This window comes from Aspergillus heteromorphus, assembly GCF_003184545.1.
Source record: "Aspergillus heteromorphus CBS 117.55 chromosome Unknown BO70scaffold_55, whole genome shotgun sequence".
Classification (NCBI taxonomy): domain Eukaryota; kingdom Fungi; phylum Ascomycota; class Eurotiomycetes; order Eurotiales; family Aspergillaceae; genus Aspergillus; species Aspergillus heteromorphus.
Window position 1 is genome coordinate 99,791 of NW_020290460.1, and position 20,468 is coordinate 120,258.

A 20,468-nucleotide genomic window follows, 5' to 3' on the forward strand; every position below is an offset into this window, starting at 1 on the left:
CTACCACCTTATTTTCCAGTTTGTAGGAGATCTGCTTTAGGTCCCTCGCGTCTTCACGAAGCTTTTTGTATTCTTTCCTCGCCTCTTTACCTCTCCAAAGATTCTGAACAATGACCACCTTTCGTCGATATTGCCTCCAGGCACGCAACTGTCGCCAAGATCGGAAAGATCGCTGTATCACCTTCGCCGCATTACCATGTATAGTATCCAGGATACTCTGCCGACAGAGGAAACCCTTTGCGACTGATTGGAAAAGGACAAAATTGGCACGGATGTGATTGTAGGCCCTCCTTTCCTTTTGTCCTCTCCACACTCTCTGGATTGTCGTGGCAGATTTGATTTGGCGTATCTCAGCGGCACGCTGCCTTGCCAGGAACCCTCTCACCAATGCCTGCGTAGTGAGAATGGAAGCACGAGCTTCAAGATACCTGCGTCGGTAATACTTGCATCGCAAGTTTTTCTGAATCATCACTGCGCATTCATTCAATCTGGATGTGCGAAGGTTTTCCAGGAAAGCAAGCATGCCTGCCCTAAAGAATATTTTCGTCAAACCCAACTGGTATTTATCTTGCTTTTGCTGAGTACCATCGCCGAGAGCTTTCTGTAGAATAGCATGGCACATGTCCCTAATTTCCGACGTCCACTGCGATGAATGACAAAGCATATAGTATCGAATCGCAAACTCCTCGTAGGTCCAGCGGGTAGGATAACCGGCAGTACTGATTCTGACAGTTTCAAGAACACCACAGGCTCTCAACTGACTGAGAACCATTGGCCCTTCGAACTTCCAAGACTCTTTGGCTTCATTAGGCTTGATGCAGCGTATGTAGTGTACGTCAGTGGAATTGATTGTATTCATGAGTTCAATCAAGGATGACTTGAAAATGCCGCCCAGCGTTGGCTTGCGATTGACAGCGACTCCAATCTTCCGCCCAGGAGCCGCGACAGGCTTAGATGAAATAGATGCCGAATCTTTCTCGCGAACGGCGGCTGCCGTGTCTAAGATATCTTTCACAAATTCATTGGAAGAGCCGCGCAAGATCTCCATATGCTCGTCTGGAACAGTGTCCCTGTTTTTTTCTATGAATCCATCGGACTCGTAGGTTACATCAACTGCATAATGGCATATTGTGAACGCGGACTTGCCAAACCGGGGCTTCTTATAAAACTTCTGCTTATCCGCAGCAAAATTGTGGTGAAGTTTGGTGACAAATTGTTCATCGGAACCCATTGGCAGACGGGATTCTTCGTCCAGGAGGGACAAGATACCTAATTTTGCTTCGATCAGGTCAATACAAGGCTGGTTATCTGAGAAGTCGATGAATGTCCAGTCTATCTGTTCCCGGACATATTCTTCTTGTTCAAGCTTGAAAACATGCTGATTGAACTCTTGCTGCAACTTTTCATTGGCGTAGTTGATGCAAAACTGTTCGAACGAGTTTTTTGCAAAATGCTCAAACCCGTAGATATCCAAGACGCCAATGAAGGACATGAACTTGTTCAGAACCTTATCGGTAGCCAGACCGGAATTGATCCTATCGACAAGCCAGTCAAAAAGACTAGAATAAATGAATTTTGCAACAGAATCCCTGACAACTGTGGCTTGTTGTGCCGTCAAGTTGGACGTAATCTTTTCCCCCCGAGTAATCAACTGTTTCTTGACTATCCATTTAGCGAACTCATTGACGTCAATCCCAAGCATTTCGCAAGCGCGGACAAGCGAGGGTTCGGAAGAAGACAGGCTGGAGTCTGTCCTTGTGGCAGTGATCTTAACATTCCCAAGGTGTAACAAAGCTGCAAGGACTCGGAATATTTCAACTTGCGTCTTTTCCGGAACCCCTATGGTGCTCAGCGATTTCTTCGTTGCATTGAATTCGGCCTTGTCGTCAACACCGTCAATTGTTGGTGTTCCACCTTGACTGAGGTAGTCAAAATCCTCGATAGATGCAAGACCAAGTTCTTGTCTTTCATGTTCTGTGGCACCGGCAACAAGTTGATAGAATATATGATAATTTCGCTCTTTGAGTGGCTGGAACACAAGTCGGGACCTCTCCAGAAGGTACGTTCTTATCTTTGCACCAATTATATTGGTCTTGTCATCGAACATTATCTCGATGTACTTTCCAAAGCGCGAAGAGTTATCATTGCGTGTGGTTTTGGCATTTCCGAACGCTTCCATAACAGGATTTGTGGCCAATATTTGCTCCTCGGTCTCACTGATTGCATCGGCTCGACTTGTGGTATATTTGCCTGGCTGGTCAGAGGACTCACGGGTTGCGAAATACCGCATGATGTACTTGGCGCTGACAGTTTTCCCAGCACCCGATTCACCAGAAACCACAATAGTCTGGTTCTTCCCATCACGCAACATGTCACTGTGTGATCAGTTGTGAGTAACAAAACAGGCACTAAGGAGACAGCAGCTCTTACGCGAAAGCTTCCTCGGCAATAGCAAATAAATGTGGCGCCTGTGATGCCCTGTGTTTTCCTGCATATACTTGCACCATTTGTGGGACATAGAGTGAATCTACCCGTGCAAATGGATTAGTAGCGATGAGAACAATGCCACTATATGTATATATTTCCTTTTGCGCATAACGTAATTTTATAGCCTGCAAAACTTCAAGATATTCAGCAAATATGAGTACTATAGGTCAAGAAGAACGCATACCAGCTGGTTCATTGAGGTGAGACAGGTTTGTAAGGTCTTCACTGGCTTCGAGCATAGCAGGATTCATCAACGGAGGCAGCTTTGGGTTGTTGTCTACCTGCAGCTCAAACTGGGTGGTTTCCAGGGTTTTTGCCTTCGTCATAAACTGGTCAGTGTTGTGAAACCATGCTTGGTAAACTTTGACACGAACCTCCCCATTTTCCATCAAAAAGACGAGTCGCACTTTGTCCCCCTCAACCAACCTCTCCTTGACTTCAGATGCAACCCATCCCTCGGTTGGGTCAGGCTGCCAGGCCCGTGTTCCGACCTCGTAGCTGTGCGCCATTAAGTAATCGTTTCTGGATATGTTGACCGCTAATATTTTACTGAAAGCTGAGCAAGCAACTTATGCGGGACGTTTGATGGCTCTGTTTGGAAGATCGATGTTAAAGGCATCTAGCAAAGAGATGATGACCTAGCACAACTGATTGATCAAATGGAGACAAATAACCCGTCCGATGGATCACGTAACTGACGGGTTCTCTTATTGATGTATAGGTTGAAGGCAAGCTTCATGCTTCAGTCGAAGGAGAAATTCCTGGGCTGGTTAACAGCTGGCGTTACCGAGCCGCAACCCCTGAGGCGGCGCCTGGAGAACCGCGCCACTTGTCGAAAGGATCCCCACAGTTGTCAAAGCTAACGCCAAGAGCCGGGAAACAAGAACATCATTGGTGACCGGGATGAAGTATCACTCTGTACTCTCAGCTTCCTTATGTAATGTTATTGATGAGACATAAGAAGAGTATCTACAGAGTGCGGAGTAGACAGGCACCATATATAATGATCTTAATGTATGCACGGCTGTCAGCCCGACAAAGCAGGTATTACTGCTTCTTGTACGGAGTATTCCGTAGGAGTATATGGAAAGGAATGTGTCCCGCATAGGCGGTGAGGAGCACGTTGTAGGTACGGCCACTCAAACACCTTATCTGATAACCTAATGAAGAATTGTATTTATCAACAGTAAAAGGCATTTTATTTCTCAGTCATATCAACTAGTAGGGGCTTTACATATTATATTAGCATATAGAATTATGAAAATGTAGGGGGTGCGCAGGAGGAGTACTTGTATAAATCTGGAACGACCGCGGTGAATGGCTTTTGCTTACACACATCCTTACCACACCGCATATTTCTGCCCCCCATGCCCACCACTAGTAGTAGTACTAGTAAATACTAGATAGTGCCAGACCCAAATTTATTTGTACTGGTTCTTGACCGCTTTTATCTCGCAGTACGAAGTACACTTACAGCAGCTCCTTTCACATACCCACCAACAAGATAGCCAAAGCTTTGAAACCCATCTCATACATCTCAAGCATCGGTACGGAGTGATCTTGTGATTTATGGAAGTACGTTGCTCAGAGCCACAGCTCTTGTATGGTGTGGGTATACGCCGTATCCAAACTAGTACCTACTAGGGGGCTAAGAGCTCCTCGGACTCCCAGCCTTTCTAGATGCTGGAGCTGGTAAGGTTGCATGAATACGTACAGAGCAAGGCTATTACCTATACTTCATATACGGAGTATAGTAATTTATAAAAGGAGAGAACGGGCTGCAGGGTAATTATATTTTTACACCGGGCTGCTGCCCCGTAGATACCGTACTTGGTTTTGTTGTTAAATAAAATATAAAGTAAATTTTTAATATTCCCTACTCGCCATCCGTACCAGTAAGAGCTTTGCTCTATACCTAGTATAAATTATAGAAAGCTTTCGAACCTGCCTGCGCGTAGTAAAGTAGGTAGCAATACGAAGTAGCATACTATTATTACATACTTTAGAGCAACAGTAGCATTTGTATAAAAAGGTCTCAATCCTGACAAATCTGATTTGAAATCGACCAAAATCCTTTCCTAAATTACCATATACATACAGAGCTTCGCTACAATAAAAGTGCTTGACTATGTTTGCAAAACAAAATACCAACTGCTTGATCATAGATAAACCGCCCTGTGGAAAAGACATGCATGCCATTGTTGGCATGCGTGTGGTCTTCTTGCGGCTGCTAAAACATTGAGCTAGAATATATGCTGTTTTAGACAAAGTTAATTAAAAGCTAAGACACTAACGAGACGAATAGCTTTTACTCTTCATCGCCGACGATTGAGTCGACTGATGGCCTGCACGTACTCATCGAACTAAATCTGAAGGAGTATGTTCATACTTGGCACAATTGCTTGGACACAGGTATGGACGGAAAGTGATTAGAGATATGAGCCAGACAATCTGAGGCAAGATTAATAAGTGAAAATGAAAACATTAGAATAAGAAGGAACATGGAGAGGGACAAGTAAAGACAGTATAGCAAAAGATAAACACCTCATTAGAGGCTGGACTCGAGGGGTCGGTTTACACTCGGAGCTTGCTTCTTTTCTCGATGGATATCCTCAGCTCTGTTTACATTCAGCAGCCTCTTTCTTTGGCTTGGAAGTTCCGTCCTGTTCTGGAGTCAGTATGATAGCTTTGAGAAGAGGATAATGGTAACGAAGGAGACGCTTACTTCTTCATCAGAGTCATCATCAACTTCCCGGTCGGATCTGTCATCATCGTCCTCGTCCTCATCCTCGTCCTCGTCTTCATCGTCCTCATCATCAAATTCATCCTCATCCATGTCATCACCCAGTTCCTCAAACTGAAGGGCCTCTCCTGTAAACCAATCAATAGCTCTAGGTATGAGTTTCTCCTTGATGTCTTCGCCAAGCTGGTAGTCAAGTTCCAAACGCTCCTCGATATCGGTAGCAACAGTATCATCGTCAGTCGGGGGCTGCGGAGGAGAAAAGAAGTTGAAAAATGACTCCGTGGGGACAGCGATCTTGACAACCCGAGTCTGCTTAGTATCTGCAAAATATTAACCATCAAGTCCACCAGTTGAATTATTTCACAACTTACTCTTGTTTCTCTGCTTTTTGCTCTCGACACGCACGGTGAGGTCTTTGTCGGTCTTCCAATCGATTTTAGAGCCTTCGGCATGGTCATAGATAAAATCACCCCCATAGCCATTCTCTTCCTTGTAGTAGTATGTTTTAGAGATGACCTTGTTCGTGAAAAAAACGTTCTCGGAAAACTCAAAGATAAGACGGAATCCTGGGCGATCAAGATATTCCATACGGATATCAATGAGAGACTTCAGGGCCTCTTCATCGCGTTCGGTGATCATCTCCGCAAGAGAAATTTGGTTCTTCATGGCCGAAAGCCAAAACTCAGGTATACCGGCAATGGATGCGTCTTTGTCCTCTTCCTTGGCACTTTCACTATCATCTTTGGTGTCAATATCCTCGTCGTCGCCCTGCCCTGCTTCGATTTCATTGTCGGTAGGCTCTGCAGCTCCATTGACTATCGTAGCACGTCTCTTATACAGAGGAGTGAACTTTGCGAAGTACTTCTTCTCAAGCTCCAAAACCTCTTCCTGGAACTGAGCCTCCAATGTAGCGTGCTCCTTCTGGATACCTTTTAAACCAGCGACACGCCGGCGGACTGACACAGGCAAGGATTCAATGTAGCCCGAAGAACGGCCAACAAGGGATCCCAATTTCCCCTGTATCATCGAGACAAGCGCCGGGTTGCGTGCAAACAGAGAAGCTGCTGTGGCATGGTCAAGGGACTCTATGGCAGTTGATTGGGGTTAGATGGATACTTCCTGGAGAACATGGGTAAAATAAGGAAATCACCTTCTTTGATGCTGGCTATTCCAGGCTGCTGGGCATGAGAAGAGATGGGGGCATTGTTGGCCGGGGTATTCTGTGGTGTCCTGTGGCCGCCACATGTCATCAGAAATCTAGACATAGCATGCGGCAAAATTCGGCAGACTTTGTTAAAGAACAAGGGATACTTACGGGGCCACGGGGAAATCCGCCTTCTTATTCCTGATGGGCTCAGACATGGTGAAAATGTTATTTTAAACAATAACACGAAAACAAAAAAAAGATGGCTGAGGGGCTGTTGGCGGAGGTTAAGGAAGAGTTTGATACGCCTTAGTTTTGCGAGGTCTGGAATACTGGCTTGGTGGGATCCTTAGCGCCCTTGGGCCGAGGGGCTTGGCGGGACGGGGGCGCTGCCTGTTGAGAACTTTTCCAGACTCCCAACAATACTGTATCAATGGCTGGTGCGGACAGGTAAAGAGATACTGTTTTTCTATAAGAAATACACGTCCATTTCGATAAACTAATCCAGAGGTTGTGAACAAATGCCCAAAAAGCTCGGAACTACACTCCAGCATATCAATTTACAGCCAGTACGTTTTATCGCTCTGCCCCAAGACAGTACCTTAGATATATACCTACGGTAACGTATGAATCGCAAGGCATGTTGCAGTAAACTAAACATTGGGACATTGTGTAGCCCACCCACATAGGCAGTATCACCTTGGAAGAGTACCGATGTTTTCACTATATAGAGTAAATCTACCATTAACCATATCTTTTTAATACTGTATTGGGAAGAGATGAGGATATTAGTCCAGGTAGCAATATGAAACAAGGAAAGCCAAACATAGATGCTTCATGGAGTGCCGAAGATAATTGGCTCCCAATCTGCAAGAACAACATTTCGATGCAAATAGGTACGCAAGGGGAAAGAAGCGCTGTGGGCGCTATTTTTATAGCCAAGTGGCTGGGGCTGGGAGCTTGGAGGCTCCCAGATACTACTCCGTAGTCCAAGCATCTTTGTAACTACGTACTACTTGCGAGATTACCAAACCTCTCCAAGCCTCAAGAATTCACGACATCACGTGAAGATAAGACACTGATGTTACTCGATTCCAAAGTCGGCCATTAATGGGAAACAATTTGATTATCGAAGCCCCCTCTTTACCACTTGAGCGAGCTGACCAAACGGCATGTTCATGGACATTGTCCTAGAATACCTTCCAATTACTATCTAGAGTGGACTTGCTCGAAATGCAACGAACTGCATAATCATTATCATTGTCACTTCCCACGTACTGATGTCCAAAACCAGGCACATATTACATTTTCTCAGATTAGGCACCAAGAGTCGAAATTATTCATCTTCGGCAGTATGGAGAACAACGCCAACCCATCGATGGAAGTTTTTCCTCCTGTACTTTCTCCCGGAATCAATGATCGACGCAGCTCCATGAGAAGCAGGTACTTCTCAATACACAACAACTTTCCCAGGCTATGCTGATGATTGCCAAGCTATAGTTTCATTTCAGATGTTGAAATGGCTCGCAGCGAGGTGCGCCCACCCAGAATCATGCGTATGGAATAACCGTGTAACTAGCTCAACAGATTTATGATGGTCCGATATCCGAAAGCATCCCATCCAGCATTGTCTCCTTTTCCCACCGTCGTAACCGGAATGGCTCTACTGCCAGTTTCACGTACTTTCAAGAACATGATGAGCACATGGAGTGGCCCAACGAAACCGCCATAGATGCCGACAGTGATGTTGATGATGTGTCGGAGTTTGGCGCCAGCATGAGGAGCGAGTCCATGAGATCTTCTAAACGACCGTCATATTCTAGAGATTCTGTCGAAGATCCACTTCTACAGCGATCATTCTCCGCCGGCTCCTATCCCCAGGGGTATAAAAGCGACAGGAGAGTAAGCCAGAAAGTCCACATCATTTCTGAAGACTTGACTATTGCGATTGCGGGCTTCTCGACGAGCCTGGTCGGCCAGTTATTGTATTATGTACTGTGTACATTTTCCTTTGGAATTTTCTACCTGTGGTTTCGATGGTTTCCAAGATACCGGGTTCGCTTGCTGGGAAACCCAACTCCTCTTCAGGCATGTGATTGGGTCGCATTGGAGGTATGCATAACAGAGCACTGTCATATTGCTTTCCTGCTGACCCCGAGTAGGATCAATGGAACCAATTCAGTGTCCATCAGGTGCATAAGCAAGAATATGGCCGCCCTCTTTCCTCAGTTTTTACCGACCCGGAATGCCATCTTTATGACGAAGACAATGATTCAACCATCTCATGGTTACGATACATCGACTACAGATATCTTCGACTATTCTACCATCCCACCGAAGACAAGTTTTGTTTGATCAGTGGTTGGAAGGATCCATTCTGGACAAATGCGAAAGAGATGAGAACTGGACTGGATGCCGATGACCGTGATAGTCGCGAGCAGGTATTTGGAAAGAATCTCATCGATATTCATCAGAAGCCCGTGTTTCAACTTCTAATGGACGAGGTACTTTTTCAATACCCCAGTATGCTAGATTGACATTCTCACCTTCTCAGGCATTTCATCCATTCTATATCTTTCAACTCGCAAGTCTCGTTCTTTGGTCCCTCGACCAGTACTACTATTATGCTATCTGCATATTTTCCATCTCTGTTATTAGTATATCTGCTACTATCATTGAGACCAAAACAGTATGCTTTCTCAATTACAAGTTTGTCCTCGTATACTAATTGTACCAGACGATGAATCGGTTACGGGAAATATCCTTGTTTGAGTGTGATATACGTGTGCTGAGAAATGGTTTCTGTAAGTTCAAAAGCTTTTCGTTGCTCTTTTGCTTCTTAAAAGTGGTTTGATTAATGACATATCCCCTCGGCAGGGAGATCCGTTCCCTCTCGCGAACTAGTGCCTGGTGATGTCTTTGAATTCTCTGATCCTTCACTGAGTCATGTCCCCTGTGACTGCATATTGCTGTCTGGTGACTGTATTGTGAATGAAAGCATGCTTACAGGTTTGATATTCAATATGTCTAAACATCCAGAGAAAAGCCTAACAGGTAGCAATAGGTGAATCAGTCCCTGTTTCGAAAGTTCCGCTGACAGATGACGCTCTCAATTATCTGAACCTGGGGGCTCCCTCAATTCATCCTGTGCTCGCAAAACATTTCTTGTTCAGTGGAACAAAGGTAATACGAGCACGCCGCCCACAAAATGTCGATGATGATGAAGCTATTGCGTTGGCGGTAGTTGTAAGAACAGGGTTTTTGACAACCAAGGGGGCCCTTGTTCGGTCCATGCTCTTCCCAAAGCCTTCAGGATTCGGATTTTATCGAGACTCATTTCGTTATATTTTTGTTATGGCTATGATTGCAATTATAGGCTTTGTAGCCTCATTAATCAATTTCATCCATCTAGGCGTAAGTAGAACGTGATACGACCAACCAAATACTTGGCAGCTAACAAACTTCAGCTTTCCTGGCATCTAATCATTGTTAGAGCTCTCGACTTGATCACTATTGTTGTGCCTCCAGCTTTACCGGCCACACTAAGTATTGGCACAAACTTTGCTCTGTCACGACTAAAGACGCATAAGATATTCTGTATTAGTCCACAAAGGTGAGAACAATTACAGTTCACTTGAAGACCTGTTTTTAACTGTCGAATAGAGTCAATGTAGGAGGCAAACTTGATGTCATATGTTTTGACAAGACTGGTACCCTCACAGAAGACGGCTTGGATGTCCTAGGAGTGCGGATTGTTGGCCATGACAAAAGGTTTGCATTCAATAATACCGATCCAGTTACACTATGTTGCGTCACACCTGCTAAATTTCATAGACTTTCGGACTTGCTCCCTAAGCTACCGCTTAATTTGGGAATGTCAAATGATTTGGGCACCATTCGGAGCACTAGCGCATATAAAAATACGGTGTACACCATGGCAACATGCCACTCTTTGAGAGTTATAGACGGTGAACTTCTAGGTGACCCCCTTGATGTCAAAATGTTTCAGTTTACCGGATGGTCCTTCGAGGAAGGTGGGAGTCATACTGAGCAGCCGGATTTCGAGACAATACTGCCTTCTATTGCAAGGCCCCCTGCAGGTTACACAAGTGTTCAACAGCAGGGCAGTTTAGATGTCAGGGGCCTTTTTCCTTCTAAATTGACGCCCTTTGAGTTTGAGAGAAAGCTGACCGTCCTGTATGCAGACCCCAATAGAGCTCGGCATCCTACGCAGCTTTGAATTTGTATCACAACTTCGCCGAGCGAGTGTAGTTGTAAGGCAATATGGCGACAGTGGCGCTAGCACGTTCGTCAAAGGTGCACCAGAAAGCATCAAAGCCATATGTCTTCGAGAGAGCTGTCAGTACACGTTAAGGATTGAATTGTTTTATCAAGCAGCTAATGCGAGATTTCATAGTACCTTATGATTTCGATGGCCTCTTGAGTCACTACACCAATAAGGGATTCCGTGTCATCGCATGTGCAGCAAAATACGAGCCAAAATTAAGTTGGATGAAAGCACAGAAAATCTCCCGAACCGAGGCTGAATGCGACCTGGAATTTCTTGGATTTATCATCTTTGAAAATAAATTGAAGCCAAAGACTGCTGATACTATCATGGAATTAAATCGGGCAGGAATACGCAACATCATGTGTACAGGTGATAACATACTCACTGCAATTAGTGTCTCACGTGAGTGTGGTATGGTTATGGGCGAGGAACAATGCTTCGTTCCTAGATTCGTGCAAGGTAGGCTATCATTCCCTACATGACCTTCAACTCCATTAACTCTTGTATTAGGTGGTTCTCTCGACCATGGTTTGGACTCATCACTTTGCTGGGAAAGTGTAGATAATCCAGCATTGAAACTCGACCCCAATACCCTTATGGTGAGTCACCATCATTTATAAAGAAGAATATATCTAAGAGCCACTAGCCTTCGCTTGATCCCACAGATGTTGATTTGTCTATACCTGGGAATGTTTGCAGCCTCCGCAAGTACTCTCTTGCCATCAGTGGAGATGTGTTCAGATGGATTGTGGATTTTGGTAGTGAATCACTACTGAAAAGGGTATGTACATTTCGGCTATTTCGCCCCAATTCTCCATACATTAAGTAACCTAGATCTTATTACAATTTCTACTTGCAGATGCTTGTACGTGGCAAGGTGTTTGCGAGAATGTCGCCCGATGAGAAGCATGAACTTGTGGAAAAACTCCAATCTCTGGACTATTGTTGTGGATTTTGCGGTGACGGTGCTAATGACTGTGGGGCATTGAAAGCTGCTGATGTCGGCATTTCACTGTCAGATGCTGAAGCCTCAGTTGCCGCTCCGTTCACTAGCCGTTGTTTTGACATATCATGTGTTCCAACGCTGATCAGGTATCCTTTACTTTTGTGCCGTATGAAGCGATCGAACTGACAGTGTTGTAGAGAAGGTCGAGGTGCCCTGGTCACAAGCTTTTGTTGCTTTAAATACATGAGCCTTTATTCAGCAATTCAATTTTCGACCGTCAGTTTCTTATATGCATCGGCATCAAACCTTGGTGACTTCCAGGTAATCGCTTTCACTTTTCTCTACACAAACAGCCCCACTGATGAATTACCAATAGTTTCTTTTTATTGATTTGTGCCTGATTCTACCAATCGCGATATTCAGTAAGTGCATCATCTCATAAAAGACCTAGAGAGGGGAATCCATATTACAAGCATTACAACTGACGGTTTTCGAAAGTGGGATGGACCAATCCATATCCTGTCCTTTCAAGAAAACGACCGACTGCCAACCTTGTATCGCGCAAGGTTTTGACACCACTTTTAGGTCAAATAATATTATGTGTTCTCACCCAACTTTTGGCTTATGAAACAGTCCGGTTACAACCGTGGTGTGTATAGATTTACCTTCGTGGATACACCTTACTCGTAAGGCACTTATTGACTTCTACCTGCAGGTTCCAGCCTCCTCTGATAGATTTGGAGGAGAGCAACATTGAAAATTCCGAGAACACTGTGCTTTTCCTGGTGTCTAGCTTCCAATACATACTATCAAGTGTTGTTCTCAGCGTTGGGCCGCCCTTTCGTAAACCAATGAGCTCGAACAGTCAGTCATCATTCATATTCCAACTCATACAATTGCTGATATTCAACAGAGCCATTCCTATCCGTCATAATTATAAATCTGGGAATCTCATTCTACATGATGTTCAACCCCTCCCGTTGGCTGAAGCAGGTTATGCAGTTGACATACATACCAGAAGGCTTTGCCTGGTGGATGTTGGCAATTGCCACTGCGAGCTTTCTATTCTCTTGGGTAGCTGAGAGGAAGCTTTTCCCTATATTGGCTCGTACTATGGGGCACATACATGCAAACCTCCGTGCCGGTCATTCTAAAAAGCGCCGCCAATACAAGGCGCTGCTCGAGGAAATGCAAGGATAAATAAAAGTCCATGTGCTATTTGACCCAGGTAACTATTCCATTGTTTCAAGTGTCGAGCGGCAAGATGGAGTGCGATTCTGGATTTGAACTTTGTTTCGGGCAACTTCATGTGAAGGTGCCGAGGATTGAGGTCTCACGTGCTCAATGGTCCCAAGGATGCTTCCAACCCAACAAAGCAGGGCCATCCTTCTTAGCTCGATACATTAGCTGCATATGAAGAAGAAAGTAGTTAGCATTTATCACAAAAGAGGATTGTGGGAGATCCGTACAAAGAACCACATGCTAGCTCCTAGAGCAGTTGCAGTAAAGCGGTAAAGAGGTCGCGCAGGATGAATGTGGATTGGGTGGTTAGCAGCCATGTCTGTTCAATGCATGTTAGCCCCGAGAAGAAAGATTGCAATGAATTTATGAGGTTCGTACTTTCCTGCCGTTGGACAACGTAGCGAATAGAGCAGATCCACCGTTATCGTGGATGATAGATACTAAGGTTTGAGTATGAGTTCTAGTAGGCGGAGTCGGACAGAATGTCACGTGGCAACCAACCCAGATTCCTGGCTTGAAGTAGATGTGAAAGGCACGCTACATGGACAGTTCTACTTGTACTAACATCTTTTTAATCAGGCTACTGATGAAATAAAAGTCATCCAGAACAATTTGCTCTGATAAGGCACTATGTTGCCTGCAGGTTTAACAATATTTTCTCTCATACTGTCTTGAGTCGCTCTTTACTTCCCTTGTCATACCACTGGCCTCTCTGGATACTTACAAATCTTCGTCGGTTGATTCGGGCCGGTTCTCATTGAACACTTCAACCTTGCCATTTCGCTTTATATCTCGAGGAGGGTTTCGGCTACCAGGTCAAGACACACAAGTATCCACTGTTGCCTGGCACGGATACCTCATTCTGGACTTCAAGTCGGCCTAGGCTGGTGTTGGGCAGACGGGTGGCCATATCTGAACACCCACCACATAGCATTGATATTCTTATCCACATATGATTTACTGCCGGTGAGGAGCAAAGTGTTGGCGGAAAATGGTTATAATATCCCTCGAGAGAGAAAGCAATGGCAAGACCAGATTCCGCGGATGTACCAGCATTCGTGATTTTGAGTTCTTGGGTAAGCTTGGTGAAGGTACTTTTGGGTAGGTTTCATAAAACTGGCGAATGTGCCTGCGTATTGAAAATATCTAGGGAGGTCTACAAGGCACGGTCGAAAAAAGACAACACTGTCGTTGCTCTCAAAAAAATACTCATGCACAACGAGAGAGATGGGGTAAGAGAATCAGACTCACTATCAGGCCACTTTGGTTGATTATTGTCAAAGTTCCCTATCACCGCTCTCCGCGAGATCAAGCTCTTGAAGATGTTATCTCACACAAACATCCTACAACTCAGAGAAATGGCCGTGGAACGGAGTAAAGGTAAGCAAAAAATACTGTCGCAAAAAGGAACTCGCTTATTCAAACAAAGGAGAAGGACGAAAAAAGCCTAGCATGTACATGGTTACCCCATATATGGAACACGACCTTTCAGGTCTCCTGGAGAATCCGACTGTTCATTTTACTGAGGCTCAGATCAAGTGTTATATGGTACAGCTCCTGGAGGGGCTCAGGTATTTACATGAGGTATCGATATATATAGTGGGGGTGGAACGGGGGCGCAAACCAGTATGTTCTGACTTTTGACAGAATCGTATCTTACACCGTGACATGAAGGGTTTGTGTGGCCGCAGATAGCGAAGAAGAAATGACCTTGACTAACAGTTCTGATAGCCGCCAATTTGCTTATCAGCAACAAAGGCATACTTCAAATTGCTGACTTTGGCTTGGCTCGACCATATGAAGAACCCCCTCCTCAGCCTGGAAAGGGTGGCGGAGAAGCAAGACGAGATTATACCACCCTTGTCGTAACTCGATGGTACCGCCCTCCTGAGCTTCTTCTTCAGCTTCGGCGTTATACTACGGCGATTGATATGTGGGGTGTCGGGTAATTGAAATCACCAGTATCGGATGGTCTCTTTCTAATTTCTATAGATGTGTTTTCGGTGAAATGTTCAAAGGAAAACCAATACTTGCTGGTAACAGTGATCTCAACCAGGCTCAACTCATTTTCAGCCTGGTAGGCTCACCTACCGAAAGGAATATGCCAGGGTGGAGTTCACTACCAGGATGTGAGGGCGTAAAGGATTTCGGGAACAGACAGGGCAATCTATGTGAAGTCTTCAAAGGGTATTTATTGACTTCCTCTTCAAATATCCATGCGAATAAGCGCCTGATGCATTAGCAGCCAAAGCCCCGCCGCAATATCGTTGCTTAGTGAGCTTTTGAAGCTTGACTGGCGGAAAAGAATCAACGCCATGGATGCTTTGAATCATCCATACTTTTCGAGCCCGCCATTGCCTGCACGACCTGCTGAGCTCCCGTCTTTTGAGGACTCGCATGAGCTTGATAGGAGAAGATTCCGTGGCCAACGGGCCCCTATGCCACCGGCACCTGCAGGAGGTTCCGTAGGAGTTGGTGGCCCGAATGGAAGCTGGGCCACCAGTTCTGGAAACAGAACAGCCATTGATGGTAGACACAGTCGCCTTCCAAGCGCCGCCCTTCCGGCATGGCCCAATATCAACGGAACTCATGGAATTCCATCGCAGCGCTCTCTCGACAATCGAAGTGGTGAGGCGTATGTCGGTCGAGTGAGAATGGGTATCGAGGAGTCAGGTCATAACGGTAGCCTGCCACCTCGACCGCCCGCATCAACCCACCAGACATGGACCACCGGCAACACCGGCAGAGGGCGTGATAGAAACCAACAGGGTCGCTTGGGCGGGCGATCAGAAGGAGGTTTGGACTCGTATGTTCCAAGTCATATTGCTTCAATTGAACGCAACCGCGAAAGAGATTATCATAATTCGGGAAATTATGTGGACCGGCGTGAAATCAGCAATGATCAGACCTACCAGGCCGGGCGCAGAGAGTATTCCCGAGACAACAACCCTTCGAGGAGAAGGAGTCGAAGCCCGGATTTTAGAGAGAGGAATCGAGATTTTACGAGAAACTTGTATCGCCGATAATTTAGTACTCATATTGGATAATCTAATATCATTTTCTAGGTGTGGATGATGACCAGTCTTTCGACCTTTAGATAGGTGAAAGTGAAATTATGTTTACCAGAAGAGGGAAACGAATTATGTACTTTGATGTCGATGAAATACTTTGTAACCTCGGAAATCTTTTGGTATTCTATTCTAAGCGGGAAGACATGGAAATCATGTCAGACGCGTACCCGTTTCCGTATAAATAAATGGAAGCAAGACAGGGACACGAGATGAGTTGGACGGCGGTGTTGAACATGCTACCAGTAATGGGACATCTGCCATAGATAGGCGTAGCTCGGTCAACTCCTATAACCGAGTAACCTATACGAGTATTTTGTAAGAAAAAGATTACAAGCAGCCAGTGAAATACAAGCTGGTCTGAGACGTCGAAGAATGCGGTGCTTGGAATCCAACCAAACCTTGAAGCCGTACAGTTAAATGCCGTTGAAGGACTTCTGCTAGAAAGCAAGTGTGCGATCAATTATATCACTTCATTCTTTGTTAGGGAAGAGTGAAAGAGTTGAGCATCGGGTCATGGTGAGAGTCGGATCAAACCTTTAGTATAAGATTCGCGTCATGATCCGGGCTGAAATGTCCAGGAAGTGAGTGTCAGCGGCTTGACGGGGGGCCAGGAATGGAGGACTCCTTACATTCAAGGCTCTCCAACCTCTCATACAGATCCTTAATAGTCATATTGTCAACGTCGCTGATATCGGCCATTAAGTAGGCAACCTGGTCATAGTTAATCCCAGACTCTGAGCAAGCACCATGGAGTAGATACTTACATCGCCTCTGCTATCAGTCATCTGTTTGTCAACGTTGTGATCACCAAGGATCTCGTTAACTATGATACATAAGCAACTCCAATAAGATACTACAGGTGACTCCGACATATCTTACCTTTGCGCAAGACACCGGGAATATTCTGATGAATGAAGATAACCTGGGCCAAGATTTCAGTCACCGAATAATAAAGATGTGCCGTATCATTACTCACCCGAGCATGGTTTGGTTCATCCATTGTGAGAGAACGCAGAGCTACCTCTGGTATGTTGACGGCACCCAATGTTGTGCCTTCATTGACGTATCTCACTAATGCGTCCGCGACTTCGACACCAATTGCACGCTGCGCTTCCTCTGTGCTCCCGCCGATGTGTGGTGTAAGGATCAAATTCTTAAGACCACAAAGATCCGATGCCCAATCATTGAGCCCTTCGTTGAAGTAATCACCATTACCAGCGGGCTCATTAGGGTAGACATCAAGAGCAGCGCCAGCAACTTTACCCGAACGCATTGCGTGAATCAGTGCGGGAATATCCACAACACTCCCTCGGCTAGCGTTAATCAAGTAGCTGCCAGTCTTCATTTGTTCAAACTGGTGTTGCCCTATCATATTCCTTGTTTCTGGAAGCTCAGGAACATGGCATGTGATGAAGTCTGCCTGGGACAGAAGATCATCCAGGGTTGGCACTTGACGAGCAGTACCTAAAGCCATCAGATTCACTACATCGTAGAAAATAACCGACATGCCCATAGCCTCTGCTAAAACCGACAACTGGGCACCAATATGGCCGTAACCAATAATGCCTAGGAGGGAAATTAGCTGATATTTGATACAAGTGACAAATCGAGCATACCGAGGGTCTTTCCACGAATTTCCCAGCACTTATTGCTCACTTTGTTCCAAGTGCCGCTGTGCATCTCATTTGAACGATCACCCAACTGGCGAGCGAGGGCAATGATCTCAGCTATAACCAATTCGGCAACGCTCCGAGAGTTGCTGAAAGGGGAATTAAAAACCGCAATGCCATGCTCGGCCGCATATTGTAAGTCGACCTGGTTGGTTCCGATGCAAAAACAACCAACAACAATAAGATTTCTGGCTTCCTTCAAAATGCGGGCACTCAGCTTTGTCTTGGAGCGGATTCCAATCACATGAACATCCCTATTGATTGGCGCGAATAGTCAGACAGGAAATTGTAACATATTTTGGTGATACTGACCGAATTTTCTCAATCAGCTGGTCTTCTGGAAGAGAAGATTTGAGAAACTCCACTTGATAGCCCTGCTTGGTAAGGATATCCCTGCCAGTTTGATTGACATTCTCCAGCAGCAATACCTTAATATCTTCCGTTGCAAACGGCTTAAGGTGCTTTGCATTGGCTAAAGGGATCGTACGGCTTCCAAAGGCCGAACCTCCGTGACTAGACGGAGCTGACTGGAACGAGGCACTAGGGGAGGTGGAGAAGTTCAGGCTCTGCGAAATATTATGGAATGACCCATCTTGATGGGGGTTTATATTCCTTGGGGATGTTGCCATTGTTTGGAGCTCGCGCAATTGAAAGAGTGGTGGAAACAGAAGATATACTGTGGAACTGTGGAAGAAATGGGCAATTGGACGGAATACAACCAACCTCAAGAGGTAAAGAAGCGGCTGAGTTTTAAGTCCTCCGGAACCGGACTTCAACAGCGGCATTCCACTGGAGCATTATATTTTGTTTGAGTCATCACCGCAAACATGACATAATTAATTACATGCCCAACTGCGGAGGGGTAAGGCAGGTGGGGCAAAGGTTGTCACCCCTAGAGCAAAGTACAGTTGAATTCCGACATCCTTGTGTGTTTCAAGGCTGGACTCTCCACCCGCTTTATGTGCGTAAAAATATAACTACTAACTACTCCTCTCTACCCGGTAGTAATCAGTCTTATGCATCTTAACTGTTCCACCTTGCTGAAAATCCCTATTCTGAAATCCTATTTGTTCTTTAAAGAAGACACACTGACCCCTACCAAATATACAGTAAATACCTTAAACCCCCAAAAGCCCTCTGAATATATGAAGTAATGGGCGAAGTATATATGTATATAGAGAAGCCTTATTCACATGGGGCTCAATACATGCAAATGTGATACTCTTTGCATCTTGCCATACTAAGCCTATGACTGTAAAGTTATCTCGCGTAGTTACTATGAACCATACAATATGCAAACAACCTGCCAGCGCATACCAACCTAATTCACCTGCCTGTCTGTGTGTGGGTACTTTAGCATTAGAGACCTTCTGCAACAGTCATTTATATTTATAATTAATATATTAGATTAGTGTTAATTTCTTAGTGGCCTGCTAAGATCTAATCAGAACAAATCTCTGTGATTAATTATTTATAAGATATATAAATAAAGTATAAATACTAATATTTATTATTCAAAAAATTAGATCTAATATAATAATTACTAAATAATTAATAATCAGCAGTTATTAAGAATTACTATTTTAAGAAGAATTAAAGCTATTCAGACTATTTATATATACTTAACAGTCTAAATAAGTATAATAGACAAGTATTATAATTACTAGTAAGTATATAAAGATTAGACAAGGGTCTTGATAAAGTAATATAGAGCAGTAAAATAATTAAAACAGGCTGTTTTAAAAAGCTCTAAAGAGCTTATATATATATATATTTATATATAAATTAATACTGATTTGAAATAGAATATTTTCTGCCCGCTGAAATAATAAAATAAATATTTTTAAATAATTTTATAGCTGATTACTAGAGGCGGGCCGCTATACCCAATTTTAAATTAAAATATTAATAATAAATAACCATTGTAGAAGATCTCTATTGTTTCTGTGCATAACCACTTTGATTAAATTTCTTCATGGATATATAAGGATGCGTATCGAGGTAGTGTGAAGAAAGTATATCTATCGCGAAGTCAGGATAGTGTCTGTATTGCTTCAAGTATTGTTGCTAGTCTTCTATCTAGCTTCTCTCGCGGATAGATATATCTGCAAGGATTCTGTGGGTCATGTGCTATACTAGCATGACTACTTCGCGAGGGACTGCCTCCGCAGCGTGGGCATTCCTCGCGATATACTATATCGCGAGGGTTATAAGGATTACTTTCCTTACAGGATATATGTAAGGTGGTAAAATGGCCTAGGTACTGACTATATGCTGTAATTTATATACAGGCTAGCCTGAATAGATTTAGCTACACTATACATGATGTATATTAAGTATAGAATAATATAATGTAACCGACCCCTACGCGGCTTACCGCTCCGAGGTCGCCTGTAGAGCAACCTCAACGCCTTAACAGAGTTGATATATTAATATAATTAAATAAGAAATATAATTCTTTAAATAATTATTAATTTTTTAAATTTTAATAAAACTAGATATTTCTTATATAAAAATAAAGCTTAATAATTATTCTAATTTTTTAAATATCTGGATTTACTATATAATTAATTCTTAATTTAATATATATTAATATAATTTAATTATAATCTTTTTTTATCTTATATATAAGTAAGATTTTTTTTTAATAATATTATATTTTTTTTTAATTTAATTAATTTTAATAAAACTATTATTACTAATAACTTCGCCTATCTGTAGATAATATTTAAAGATTTTTTTTAATTAGATTAAGTAAGAACTGCGGCTGTAGATTAATCTAAATTCTATTTTAAAATATTAATAAAATATATCTATATTATATATCTTTTAATTAATATATTTAGATAGTATTTATAATTTAAGTCAAGTTTC

At 43.8% G+C, this 20,468-nt stretch overlaps 5 protein-coding genes across 5 annotated transcripts; 2 read left to right on the forward strand and 3 right to left on the reverse strand.

Moving 5' to 3' along the window:
• Window positions 1–4,892: 4,892 nt before the first annotated feature.
• Window positions 4,893–6,592, reverse strand: nap1 (histone chaperone NAP1; the record flags this gene model as incomplete). Its single annotated transcript, XM_025547518.1, has 5 exons — window positions 4,893–5,150; window positions 5,213–5,550; window positions 5,602–6,315; window positions 6,381–6,460; window positions 6,546–6,592. The coding sequence occupies 5 exons, from the start codon at window positions 6,590–6,592 to the stop codon at window positions 5,100–5,102; spliced, it is 1,230 nt and encodes a 409-aa protein (XP_025394387.1). The 3' UTR covers window positions 4,893–5,099.
• A 1,283-nt stretch (window positions 6,593–7,875) lies between these two features.
• Window positions 7,876–13,018, forward strand: BO70DRAFT_325088 (putative P-type ATPase). Its single transcript, XM_025540633.1, has 19 exons — window positions 7,876–8,486; window positions 8,537–8,878; window positions 8,929–9,063; window positions 9,112–9,178; window positions 9,252–9,383; window positions 9,439–9,788; window positions 9,842–9,987; window positions 10,038–10,145; window positions 10,209–10,509; window positions 10,580–10,733; window positions 10,792–11,124; window positions 11,176–11,264; window positions 11,312–11,446; window positions 11,525–11,757; window positions 11,809–11,932; window positions 11,988–12,033; window positions 12,110–12,260; window positions 12,327–12,475; window positions 12,525–13,018. Exons 1-19 carry the CDS (start codon window positions 8,079–8,081, stop codon window positions 12,809–12,811), a joined length of 3,690 nt encoding a protein of 1,229 aa, XP_025394388.1. The 5' UTR covers window positions 7,876–8,078; the 3' UTR covers window positions 12,812–13,018.
• Window positions 12,953–13,170, reverse strand: BO70DRAFT_302633 (uncharacterized protein; the record flags this gene model as incomplete). Its single annotated transcript, XM_025539758.1, has 2 exons — window positions 12,953–13,018; window positions 13,081–13,170. 2 exons carry the CDS (start codon window positions 13,168–13,170, stop codon window positions 12,953–12,955), a joined length of 156 nt encoding a protein of 51 aa, XP_025394389.1.
• A 185-nt stretch (window positions 13,171–13,355) lies between these two features.
• Window positions 13,356–15,938, forward strand: BO70DRAFT_366873 (CDC2/CDK family serine/threonine-protein kinase). Its single transcript, XM_025544453.1, has 8 exons — window positions 13,356–13,954; window positions 14,004–14,085; window positions 14,137–14,233; window positions 14,283–14,437; window positions 14,501–14,528; window positions 14,585–14,798; window positions 14,846–15,040; window positions 15,099–15,938. The coding sequence occupies exons 1-8, from the start codon at window positions 13,845–13,847 to the stop codon at window positions 15,877–15,879; spliced, it is 1,662 nt and encodes a 553-aa protein (XP_025394390.1). The 5' UTR covers window positions 13,356–13,844; the 3' UTR covers window positions 15,880–15,938.
• A 419-nt stretch (window positions 15,939–16,357) lies between these two features.
• Window positions 16,358–18,365, reverse strand: BO70DRAFT_366876 (D-3-phosphoglycerate dehydrogenase). The gene is made up of 7 exons (XM_025544454.1): window positions 17,907–18,365; window positions 17,541–17,848; window positions 16,901–17,490; window positions 16,804–16,846; window positions 16,689–16,747; window positions 16,554–16,635; window positions 16,358–16,489 (listed from the first exon to the last, which is right to left on the reverse strand). Exons 1-7 carry the CDS (start codon window positions 18,221–18,223, stop codon window positions 16,461–16,463), a joined length of 1,428 nt encoding a protein of 475 aa, XP_025394391.1. The 5' UTR covers window positions 18,224–18,365; the 3' UTR covers window positions 16,358–16,460.
• Window positions 18,366–20,468: the final 2,103 nt, after the last annotated feature.